Source organism: Oryza brachyantha, chromosome 5 (assembly GCF_000231095.2).
Source record: "Oryza brachyantha chromosome 5, ObraRS2, whole genome shotgun sequence".
Classification (NCBI taxonomy): Eukaryota; Viridiplantae; Streptophyta; class Magnoliopsida; order Poales; family Poaceae; genus Oryza; species Oryza brachyantha.
In genome coordinates this window covers 963,737-975,385 of record NC_023167.2, presented here as the reverse complement: position 1 = coordinate 975,385, position 11,649 = coordinate 963,737, and the positions used below count along the sequence as shown (strand labels likewise).

General features: G+C 39.9%; 1 protein-coding gene across 4 annotated transcripts; it reads right to left on the bottom strand.

The window, feature by feature from the left end:
- Positions 1-5,382: 5,382 nt before the first annotated feature.
- Positions 5,383-11,604, bottom strand: LOC107304289. 4 transcript variants are annotated; one of them, XM_040523990.1, is made up of 10 exons: positions 11,502-11,601; positions 9,871-10,061; positions 9,700-9,774; positions 9,024-9,530; positions 8,313-8,693; positions 7,466-7,563; positions 7,315-7,364; positions 7,164-7,225; positions 5,745-6,075; positions 5,383-5,644 (listed from the first exon to the last, which is right to left on the bottom strand). In XM_040523990.1, exons 2-9 carry the CDS (start codon positions 10,057-10,059, stop codon positions 5,758-5,760), a joined length of 1,680 nt encoding a protein of 559 aa, XP_040379924.1. In that variant the 5' UTR covers positions 10,060-10,061; positions 11,502-11,601; the 3' UTR covers positions 5,383-5,644; positions 5,745-5,757. The 4 variants fall into 4 exon arrangements, with proteins under 4 accessions (XP_040379924.1, XP_040379923.1, XP_040379925.1 ...); XM_040523989.1 differs by having other exon boundaries at positions 5,750-6,075; positions 11,502-11,599; XM_040523991.1 differs by having other exon boundaries at positions 5,750-6,075; positions 9,871-9,986; positions 11,502-11,571.
- Between the last annotated feature and the right edge of the window lie 45 nt (positions 11,605-11,649).

The following is an 11,649-nucleotide window of genomic DNA, read 5'->3' as shown; positions in this document are numbered from 1 at the left end:
CCTGTCACATCGAATGTTTGGACGCTAATTAAAAGTATTAAATATAGACTATATACTATTAATAAAACTCACTTCGTACTCTGCATTATTTTGCGGGACGAATCTATTGAGCCTAATTAATCCATGATTAGCGAATATGATGCTACAGTAAACATTTGCTAATCATGGCTTAATTAGGCTTAAAAATTTTGTCTAATGAAATAGCATTTATTTATGCAATTAATTTTGTTACCAGACTATATTTAATACTCCTAATTAACGTCCAAACATCCGATGTGACAAGGGACTAAAAAAAGTCTCTGGATCCAAACAGCCACTTAATTTACAGTGTGCGTGCCGTATCAAAATTCAGGACAATCCATTCCAACCAGTAATACTCCTTCTGAAGGAATGGCCACGATACCCATTATCTAAAAGTATATTTTGAAAAGGTATAATTTGTGGAAATAGAATCGTAGGAGTACGGTTCTAACTGCCAGGTGGACATGCACGTGCAGTTAATAATTAATGGAGCAACTATAAGCATCAGCACAATAAGTTGTCGTAGACAGGGTGTATATATAAGGATCGACACATTAGATGTGTACTTATTAGGTGGTGGAGAGAAGAGGAGAAAAAGAAGAAACAATGTGTATATATATGTATATATATATATATGTGGAAATGCAAATATGCTCGTACGTTCACATGCATCAACAATCTATGCCGTTGGCTTGTGTTTGAGATTGGTGTGGCTGTGTTACCTGTGCACATTGAGGTGTGCCAGTGGTACAGATTAGTACAGGGAGAGAGGACAGATGGGACACAAAGAACCGTGTTTTTTTATCAAGAGAAAGAGAGAGAGAGCGCAGGAGACAAGGGGAAGTTGAGATGAGGCCAGTAAGCTAGGTACTCCATACCTAAGTACCGTATTTTGAGACATCTCTTAATTATAAAAAATGATATATGTAATAAAAGTGTATTTTTTTGAAATATTTCTTGAATAGCTATAAATGGTTTAACTCAGAGAAACTCAAAAATAACTGGAAATATAAGAGAGAGAATTATACAGTTAGTAATTAACAAGAAAAGTCTCGGTGTAGGTGTGTTTGCTCCGTTGTTGAGCCGAACCAGCGCAGAACAGAGAGAAACACCGGGCGGAGAGAGGGGGCTAGACACACACGCATTCGTCCCCAGGAAAGTTTACTCTCGTCCCTTCCTCTCACTACTACGGCTGCCGCCGCCGAGAGAGAGAGAGGCCGTCCGCCGCTCGCCGTCGCCGACGATGCGTCGGGCGAAGTTGATGGGGGGCTTCCCCTGGCCGTCCGGCGGCATGCTGATGCCGGCGGAGCATCCGGCGCTCCGGTCTGTAGCCCCACGCCCCCCGCGTCGTCCGGATCCACCACCACCAGCTCCAGCTGCAGCGCCCTCCCCTCTTCGCCACGCGAGCCGCTCCACAGATCAGGCGGCGACGCCCGCACTCATCCGCCCCGCGCCATGCCCGCCTCATGCGCATGCGCGTCAATCCGCCGGCTGCCACCGTCTTCCGACTGTCAACCCGCGCTGGCGCTGCCGACCCTTCGCAGCATCGTCCTCCTCCTCGCCCGCCTCCGGGATTCTGCGTGCGGTAAGTCCAATTTGCACTTGCAGCCAGTAGTTAAGAGCGGCGTTTCAGGTTAATTCATATGCTTTTCCATCTCTCCTCTTTGCAGCGTCTCATGAGTACATTACCGCCACCCGCACGTCCTCCCTCAACTCTCTGCTGCTACCGGACTAATGAGCCAGTGAGCTTATCTGAGTTCCCTATCAGCTATCGTACCCCACTGGAGTTGCAAAATCAGTTTGATGAGGACAAAATCTCTCTTCACCAAAACCTTCATCTTGAAGAAATGAAGGATTTGTACTATACATTGGTTCGCCCGGTCTTAGTGGCCAGCTGTCTAGTCACCGAGGACCCCATCGATAGCCCTAATACCAGAGCACTAGATAGCACACTCTGTGCTAATTTTAAGAAGCCTCCTGTTTACTTATCAAGCCTGTCTTTGATGAAAGTGCTTACTGGACTTGCTAGAAACAAGTGGTGTTACTTGATAGAGTTTTTGAGGATCAATAGGGTGCTAATATGTGAGAATTGGACAGATTCATTTGGAAATTTGGAGTGCTTAGTACATGATGACTGTATAACCCTTTCAATCGATGGTGAGACCGTTTACAAGGGTCAGTGTGATGCTGGATACAAGAATGGGAAAGGAAATCTATGCGCGATCATAACGGCCGGGTCCAATGAGATTGTGGATTGCACAGTTCATTTAGGAGTACCTTGTGACTCGGCGCCACACGCTGAGTTATGGGCAATGTATGTGTTGCTCAGACGGGCGATTGATCTCAAGGATGTCCGCTTCTTTCATGTGAAGACGGATAGCAAATTTGTTGATGACACCATGTGCGAGAAATACCCCATCAAGCCAAATTCCACCCACCAGGAAATTTGCGAAGCGATTAGATGCATGAAGAGCTACTTCTCACGCTTTCATTGCAGATGGGAACCAAGGGAGAATCTTCATTTAGTTGATAGCCTGCTTAAGCTGATGAATGAGGGTAACTCACCAACCTTTGAGGAGATAAAAGCTGAATGGACAGACTACCTGCTACAGAAGCCACAGTTTCGAGCTCACCAAGAGAGGATGAGGTTTAGGAAGGAATACATTAGTACGTGTCTGCCTGCCTCCCTTTTTTTATAATATTGTACCAGTTATTCTCATTTTTCTATATTGTAACTAACTTTTCCATCTATTGTTACAGACAAGGCACAGCCAGTGGGTACCATCACTCTCCACCGCATGTACAAGGCCATCGTCAAAAACTGTCAAGAAAGCAGAATAGATGCAGTTGCGAATATCATCTTGTCGCTAAACCCACCAAACGCAGTTGTTCTTATAGGAGATCACAAGACAGCAGTGTTAGTAAAAGGGGAGTTAGAGAAGTTGGAGGGGTTTCCTGGGAAGTTTGGCATGTCAATTGTTGAGGTCGATGGATGTTGCTTTCTCACCTTGTTAAGGGTTCAGTTGGACAAGGTTGATAGAACATTGGATGTGATCTTCTATGCTGAGTTGAGTGGGCTTTATAAGGTAACAGACAACTCTTTATGCGTGAAGCTGTTGACAGCAATGGATGATGATGCCAACATGCTGGAGTTAAGCCCAGTTTGTTTCTTGTACTTCCATGGAAAGAATCCAATTAACTTGTAAGTACCAAACTTTCTTTAGTTGGACTCAACATAGTTCTCTTCAATTCCTATAATTTATAATATATATTATGATATCTGAATTTGTTTGTATTTTTTAGATCTTCTAGCTCAAATGACTAATAGGTGCTGGCTGCATGTTATTTAGTACCTCGGGCAGGGAACTCTACTCATGTTGATATGCAGTTGTAGTTCATGTTATAGTTTTGACCTGTTTTTTTTTTTTTTGAATTGACCATAGGGAGAGCTAGACACCCTCATTTTTTGCTTCTGCTTATGCTTATAAACCAAAATTTGAATTTTCAACTTTAGATTTAGAGTTGATTTTGGTGTTTTTTCATCGAAGTTTATTTTTTAAACTTAGCTTTTAGATTGCTAAGAACATGTATATAAAAGTTTTATTCATAAATTATTTTTTATTTACAAATATGCCGTAAGCCAAACAATCACCCTCAGAGTTGGTAATAGTAGATTAGAATTGATGTTGTTGGCAATTCAGAGATAAGTTAGTTTTAACTCTTCTAACCTTGATCTTTTGGATTGTTTCTATGTTGATGCAGTGGGGGGAAAATTGGTGAGACCTGATATCGTACTTTTGGAGAGCAGAAGGGCAGTAATTAGCTGAAAAATAGCTGTTTTTTTGTCATTTAGTTGGTTGTTAGTGGTTGAGATATCTAGACTTTGTGGTGAGGTTTCCAGTTAGTTCCTGTAAAATATTTTAGAGTTGGGTTTTGTTGGATGGACAGATTGTTTCAAGATGTATGTCCTTGCATGCAAAGCTGAAACCCCAGCATCGAGACTTCATTCCAGATTTGCTTTCTATGATGCAGGGCCTTGAGCCTTACATCTAAATATAAAACTTCGAAATGCAGTACATTTTGAGAGGAGTTTTAAACAGGTGGCATGTTTTCTTTGTGTTCCTGCAGTAATGCACTTATATATGTGATTCCATTGTCTTATTTAAATTCCTATTTATGTAATATTTGCATGTACTATGATTTGAGCCCTTCAGCAGCATGACAGTGCTAGAGAATTGGCACTTTTGCTCCTCTTCTTCCCATCTCTTTTCCATCTCAACTGAGCTTGTTTACAACTTCAAAACAAAGTATGGGTAGAATTTTCTGTTTACATACATGTTCAACTATAATAAATTTGTACTTTCACATAGACGTGCAAGTTTCACCTGTCTGGTGATTTGCTATTTGTTTAACCTGTCTGGTGATGGATCAAAGGGAGAAAAATAATAATTCGCTGCAGATCATTGCACCGGTGATTCAGTGTGTAAAATATTTAAAATGCTATGAAATTTTATGCCTAATATACTGGGGCTTTTTTAAAATCGTCATATACATTAATTGGAAATACAGGACATCAGTTCGAACGGGAGAGTATCAGCCTCATCTGTTCACATATAATTACGTTTAAAAGCTAAAATTTTAATTTTTAATCTTAAATTAAAGTTCATTCTGGGGTTTTCTTATCATAGTTTAATTTTTAGCCATTGCTCTTAGATCATTAACAACATATATAGAAATTTTATTCACAAAATATTTTTTATTTGTAAATATATCATTTTATTTTTTTCTACAAAACCAAACAATCACCACCACCCAGTATAATACTACTGTCAAAGTCACATTAGTTTAGTTGGTGAGATTATATAATACTACCTCAGTGGAAGAAGCCGTCGTAAATTAGTCCAACTAATATTATACTACTTTCGTTCTAAAATAAGTTCATTTAAGTTTTTGGGTACCGTGTTTGACTCTTTGTCTTATTTAAAAAATTTGTGAGTAATATTTTTATTATTACTAGATAATAACACATGAATAGTATTTTACGCGTGACTTTTTTTTAAGTTTTTCTATAAATTTTTTAAATAAGACAAATGATCAAATGACAAAAAAATAAAAAAATAAACTTATTTTAGTACAGTCACGTCACGTCGATAGATGCTAATTAGTTGGGGAGATTATATTCCAAGTCCGTATTAGTTGGGGAGATTATATTCTAAGTCCGTACGGAGTGACAGAAGCCTCCCGACTGTCCCTCCCGACTGTTTATCTTCATCATGTCAGACTCACCTGGTCCGCTGATCGTATTATCATCCACAAATAGCCGATGAAAAACACACCAGGATTAACTCAAGCCAAGCAGGATCGATCGAACAAAAAACCAATCTGTTGAAAATAGACTGCAGGACGTTCCCATTCCATGCGATCATACAATATTTGTTAGACCGGTTATGCAAGTACATGAACACAACATTTGTTCAGCCAACGTCGGCCCTGGCATATAAATACTGCAGTACAATAACACGTTATCAGGTCTCTGTCAGAACGACACACATCCAGTACAGAACAAAGCCAGGCAAACTAAGGGCAAGATAGTATGGTCCTACTCCACGAATCAGGAGGGCACCTGCACAGGAAAGGAACAGCGGTAAATAAACGACAATGAAAATGGTTGATTCCCCCTACCATCTATCTTTGATATGCAATAACTTGAGCTAAAAACCTACCATACCTTCCAACTCATGCACGCTTCAACATCTTCAGTAGTGTAAATGCAGCAGTACCAAATAACCTTCTGGATCGATGGATGCTTGTTAGTTGTGAGTTTTTCCCGAACAAACCAACATGAACTGGAAAAGACCCTTTATCCTTCAATTTATTTTCAGAACTACCGCCTGTAGAAAGCTTTGGCATAAATTGCTCATAGTCCTTCATGGGTGCATAGCTTGGGAACACTTTTACTGTACGGCGAGATTTTAACACTGATCTCCAAAATGGGAAGAACATATTCTTTGTTTTCTCAAGTTCCCATCTACTTGGTGGTTTATATCCTACAGCCTGGTTCACAAGTCAATCAGAATCTGGATCTCAGAAACCATGCAACAAAAACTTCAATACGAAGACAACACTCGGAAGTATAAACATATCACTGTTGTTTTGTCAACTACTAATGATAAAGTAATCATTCAGTCATCTGGGAACAGCTGACCACATCCTAAAACTTGACTTGGGAAGGCTAGTTTTTCACTAAACATTGACCAGCAAGGACCACACACCAACATGGCAGGCTGGGCAGGAGACTTGCTGCCGGGCAGCTTTAGCATTATATCAGAAGGGAGTGGGTATAACAGACTGGAGAATTCTTGCAATGCCAGAAACAGATGGGAGAGTTCAGGCAAGGCTAAAGCAGCCAGATAGTTAGCCAAACGATTACTGGCAGACAGTCAGTAACAAAATTTATGTACGCAGTTACGACCTAACCAAACCAAAACAGCACAATTGAATTGGACGATCATAAGTAAATATTAATTTTCAAAAAGGACTTGACGATGCTGGTGTTTGGTTCAAATATTGCATAGCCAGAATCTAACACAGGTAATTAAAACTAAAATATCAATCCAATTAATATCTCTGTAAAATAATACGTTTATTTTCCCCACTTCATCTCTGCAATCCAAATTCCAGTTGCAACCACATACAGCAAATCCCCCTGCCTCTCCAGGTGTAAAAACCTGCATATAAATTACTAGCTAGCACAATGACACAAACCATAATAAACCCGCTGTGAAGTTGTTTAAATTAGACAGGTCAACCATTCCATAAGCATAATTACTGGTGCAGATTGTACAAACCACAGATACTAGAGTTTACCAAATCAGGAATCATGCAACTAAATCAGATTTCAAAGTAACAAAAAAAAAACATCTGTGTTTTCGACTTTAAATCCACAAGTCAGCGATATTTAACTCCACTGGTCCAAAAAAACTCTCCAAGAACTGGGATTATAGAGACCTTTGCCCCCGACAATCTCAACATGCAAATACCCCCCAAAAAACACCTGGGCAATACCAGCTTAATAAGAACCAATAATGAAACGCAAAAAAAAAGGCCACAGAAGATAGAGTACACGGCTTCCATATACTTACATTTTTAGCTTCCATATTCAGATTAGGAGATTCTCCACCTGCCTCGGTCATGAAATATTTTTCTGTTTCACACGATACAACTATTAGAGAATATTTTAGTAAATCTGAGGAAAAATATCTGATATACTGTACCATGAGAACAGATACGCACCATGCTTGGACTTTAGCAGACTATCCGGCTCTCCGCAGTCATAGGGGCAGCTTCAAGAGCACGCGGACAAAAGTAATTAAAATATATACATATATAATCTGTGAATAAAAGAAATATTTTGTCATGGAAGCATAAGCGAATCAAGTCAAACCATTTCAGCTCTCCTATGTTTATTCCTTTTCCAGCAGAATCAAAACCATGATCCTTGAGAATTGATGAAACACTTTCAAGGATCTCCCTGTGAGATACCTGCATCATTTTTTGTAATGTTTAGATAAAAGTGAAAAAAAAAACACAAAGCACATATCACATCTGGTAATATTTTATGATAGTAATGAACAGATGAATATCATCCGATAGTTCTAAACAGCTACACAACTAACTGTGTGTTATTTAATTCAATAAGCCATCATGTTCAACAAATCAGTGAATTGTCTGTATTTTGCAGAGTACATTATTTGCATCAATGTGTGCAGCAAATACAGGTCTAGTATAATATATGGATGTGTTAATGCAGAAAAAATTGAAAAAAAGGAGGAAATCCATGCCATTGTTTTGAGATACAATACATAGATAGTGTTTCTGCTATCCATTTTCGCTATACAAACAAAATAAACAAAACAAGGCAGATGGATCAGATATACTTTTGTTTTCATTTTCTTGCTAGAGAAATGTCATCGGTCCAGAAAAGCCAACAAATGTGTTCACTTTATCCATTTCGCTATAGGGGCCATGATGATGAAACAAACTTTATAAACTTCGGGAATCAACCGATGAAATTATGCATAACCTTCAAACAAGTAATACCCTTATATTGACTTTTGATACAGTTTGGCATAAGCATGAATTTGCACTCGCAATAAGCCATTGCAAAATGTACGAATAACAAATTAACTTTGGACGTCAAGTCTATAGGTGAAGGGCCATATTTTTTAAAAAAATGAAAGAAGTAAATGAAACAAAGGACATTCATGTTGTGAGCTGACAAAAATGTGTACCTCTGAATGAGTCTGGATATATTCATCAAGAGCTTCACCAGCTTCAGAAATCATAGAATTAAGCACCAATGCATTACAGAACAACATCCGCTTCTCCTCCAGCTGCCTATATGCCTTGCTATTTCTACCGCTTGTTAATCCAGGCCATTCTGTTTCTATGGAAACAATGAATCCCATGATACGATCCTTGATAATAGTAAACCCACTCGGGTTATGCTTGATGTTTCTATTAGAAGAAGCACATGTACGAATTCTCCGTTGTGCTGCAAGGAGCAAAATGGCTGCATGGACAAGCTTTCCCTCCTTAATGTAATTCCATAGCTCATCAAGAAGATTATCCGTGTAGTCTGCAAGCAGTCTAGTCGTGGCCAAGAAGATCTTCTGCAAAGGCGATCAATGCAGAACAGAATTAATTTCTTATCTCCTAGCATGTGTAATCAGCTGACTTCAAAATCTATCAACCAATGATGAATCAACAAACAAATTAGTAATAATAACCTTTAACGGCACATAATCATGAGTCTGTACATAAACCAGCTGAACCATAAAAAAGGCACAAACAAGTCTCGATACAAAAGGAATACATAGATTGGATGTAACTTAGTCCTCGGCCTCTTATAGAAGAAGATGTAGATATTTGGTATGAGCTCAACGTCTTAATTATTGTTAAGTAAGCAAGGTAGTAATTATAGCAAGGGATTTCAAACAAACCATCTCAGGTAGACAAAGCAGATGGACAAGCTTGTAGATGAAGCCAAAATCCACTTGTTTGTGCTTTTGGTCAGTTAATAGATTATCCTCCAGATACTTGTGCATGCAAGTGTCCTCAATGGCAACATGGAGAGGGAGGAGGCCCTCGATGACCTTTTCCCCCGATGTGCGTAAATTTGCTGATGCGCCATAGCGAAGCAGCAACTTAATCATGTCAACAGAGAAATTTTCAGCAGCTTGATGGAGGGGGAAGTATCCGGAGCTGGTCATGCAGTTCGGGTTGGCACGCATCTGGCAGAACGCAGGCGCCTTGCCCTCCAAAACAAGCTTAGCACACCGCAGGGCATTGCGTGCAATAATCAAGTTTAATGTTTGAGGGGTGATGATATAACCCCAAGCCATGCAATCCACATTTTCTTTATACAGCCTGAGGAAGCTCCGAACACTATCTCTTTTGAGGATGAGCTCTAGTTCACCGGATATTTTGCAAAAATTACCGAGCACCACCTAGAGCAATTCATCCATGTTTGACAAAGGAATATTAGATAAATCTACCCAATTATTCAAATAATGTACCAGTAAAAAAAAGTAAGCAAACAGAGTTGCCCGTGAATATGAAAAAAGGTAAGATAGAAAAACGATCTATAAAATATAGTAAATGAAAAGAATAAAAAACCTGAGGAGTACGGTCTGGGGCAATTATATTTGTGGACCTGGAGGCAGCAAGTGCAGCCTGTATTCGAAATCCATGCTAAAAAAGGAGGACTCAGTCAGGAAAGAATACAGGTAGTCAAATACTAAGGAAAGGGATGGAATTGGATATCATATAAGCAGGCAGTTTTTGTACCTGTTTGATCATTTGCAATTTGGTCATAAAGTCTGCCGTCGGTGGAAAAGCAGGACGAGGAGGATATGGAGGGTTCCATGGGTCCCACTCAACTGCATCTGATGAATCTGATCCATCTGTATTTTCACTATTATCTTCAGAATGAGCAACTTTCACAGCATTGGTTTTTTCGACAGTTTGCATTGGCATTGCTGAGTCAAAAAGGTAGCATGGAATTACAAGACCAAACAATCTGGTATGCTGCTTGGATGTGCAGCTTTTAGTGCACTTCTGATAGGCAAAATGAAAGGGCGTAGAATGCATGAGGAAGTTCAAATTTCAGGGAGGCTATTAGATAATGGAAAGTCATGTGCCATACAAAGTCTTGCAGACTACTAAAGCAAACAGTTGTGTCGAACACGTAAATCGCCTAGCACCTAGTTTAATTCATTTTTATAGTGTGCCATGTTATTGGCTTACCACTAAACAGTTCAACTGCTAGATGCATTCCATTTAATTTACACGATACAGATTATTCATTAAATATTCTTTCACTTCACAATACCTATCCAAGACCACCATGTGCAGGAAACAAGTAATCACAAAAGTGACCATGCATGCTCATTATTAAACAACATTCAGAACAGGCACTTGGAGCTCACACAAATAAGGGGGTGAAGAGTGAAAAAGAATGGTAACTGGAAGTTTGATTTCCTCAATGGATAAACAACGCAAGCCAACACATCTCAATTGAATGGACAACCGTTACAAAATGGATGGGTATGTAAAGGTATATGTTCCTGTCATATCTTCTGAACTGAACTGCCATATATTCTTTAATCCTTTTACAGAAGGACCGTCTGTCCGTAATCGAGCACTCTACAGTCTACATTCCCCGCACCCCACACCCCACCCCAGAAAAAGAAATCACTTCAGAAAGGTCTCTTGTGGATGAGTTTAGACATCAGTGTGTTGTTTGTAGAATCCTTTGAAAAGGATTGTATCCTCTGTACATGCGTGCATGCCAAGGATGAAAAGGTGGATCTTTTAGAAGTTTAGAACTTGACCGTGTTCTAGAGAAGTTCTACAAACTACAAAGCCACATATAAGGAATGGATGCACAACATTGTAGTAGCAACTAAGCCGCATAAGCTGCCATTAAGCTGTATAAGTGCTACAAGATGGGTTGACCACGCAAATACAAGTCACCGCTTCTTAAGCTTGGAACTTTTTTATTATATCCACTCAAGATACCACATCCGTACATCACATAATAAAATGAATCCGAAATATTGTATGATTCTACGAATTAAGTGCATACTTGTGCATGTTAGAGAACAAAATTTAACGTGGATTACTTGAAAAATGGATAATCAAGCCACATTATGAACCAAGTAGAGTAGAAGGAACCTAAAGTTTAACTGTCAATGAAAAGAGCCTAAGGTTTCAGATTTGACATGAGCAACAAGCTGAAAACTGAGAGTAGGAAAAGGACAGGGGGGAACCCCCAAACTTTTTGGGAACAAAAGAACCTGTTATTAAGGTTATTATTAAGGCAAATTAAGCCAGATCCAGAAGAGAACAGATCTAGGGTTCATGATGCAGATTCCAGAAGAGAAAAAACTAGAGCGCGTGGTTGGATGGATGCTCACCGAGGACGACAGCGCCCCTGCTCGCGGGAGATCAGCGCAGGCGGTGGGAGGAGAAGCCCGTCCTGGGCCGCCCCAAGGAAGCCCGTCCTCGGCGGGAGGAGCGCGGGCGGGGGGGGGGGGGTGGAGATCGCCGGCCGGTTGTCGCCGT

Bases quoted from the DNA above. Each gene is read 5' to 3' on its own strand.
- LOC107304289 (XM_040523990.1), bottom strand. From the start codon at position 10,059: ATGCCAATGCAAACTGTCGAAAAAACCAATGCTGTGAAAGTTGCTCAT. The intron at 9,775-9,870 runs GTACAAAAACTG...CTCCTTTTTTAG, and splicing joins AATTGCAAATGATCAAACAG to CATGGATTTCGAATACAGGC. The intron at 7,365-7,465 runs GTTTGACTTGAT...GTGCTCTTGAAG, and splicing joins AACATAGGAGAGCTGAAATG to CTGCCCCTATGACTGCGGAG.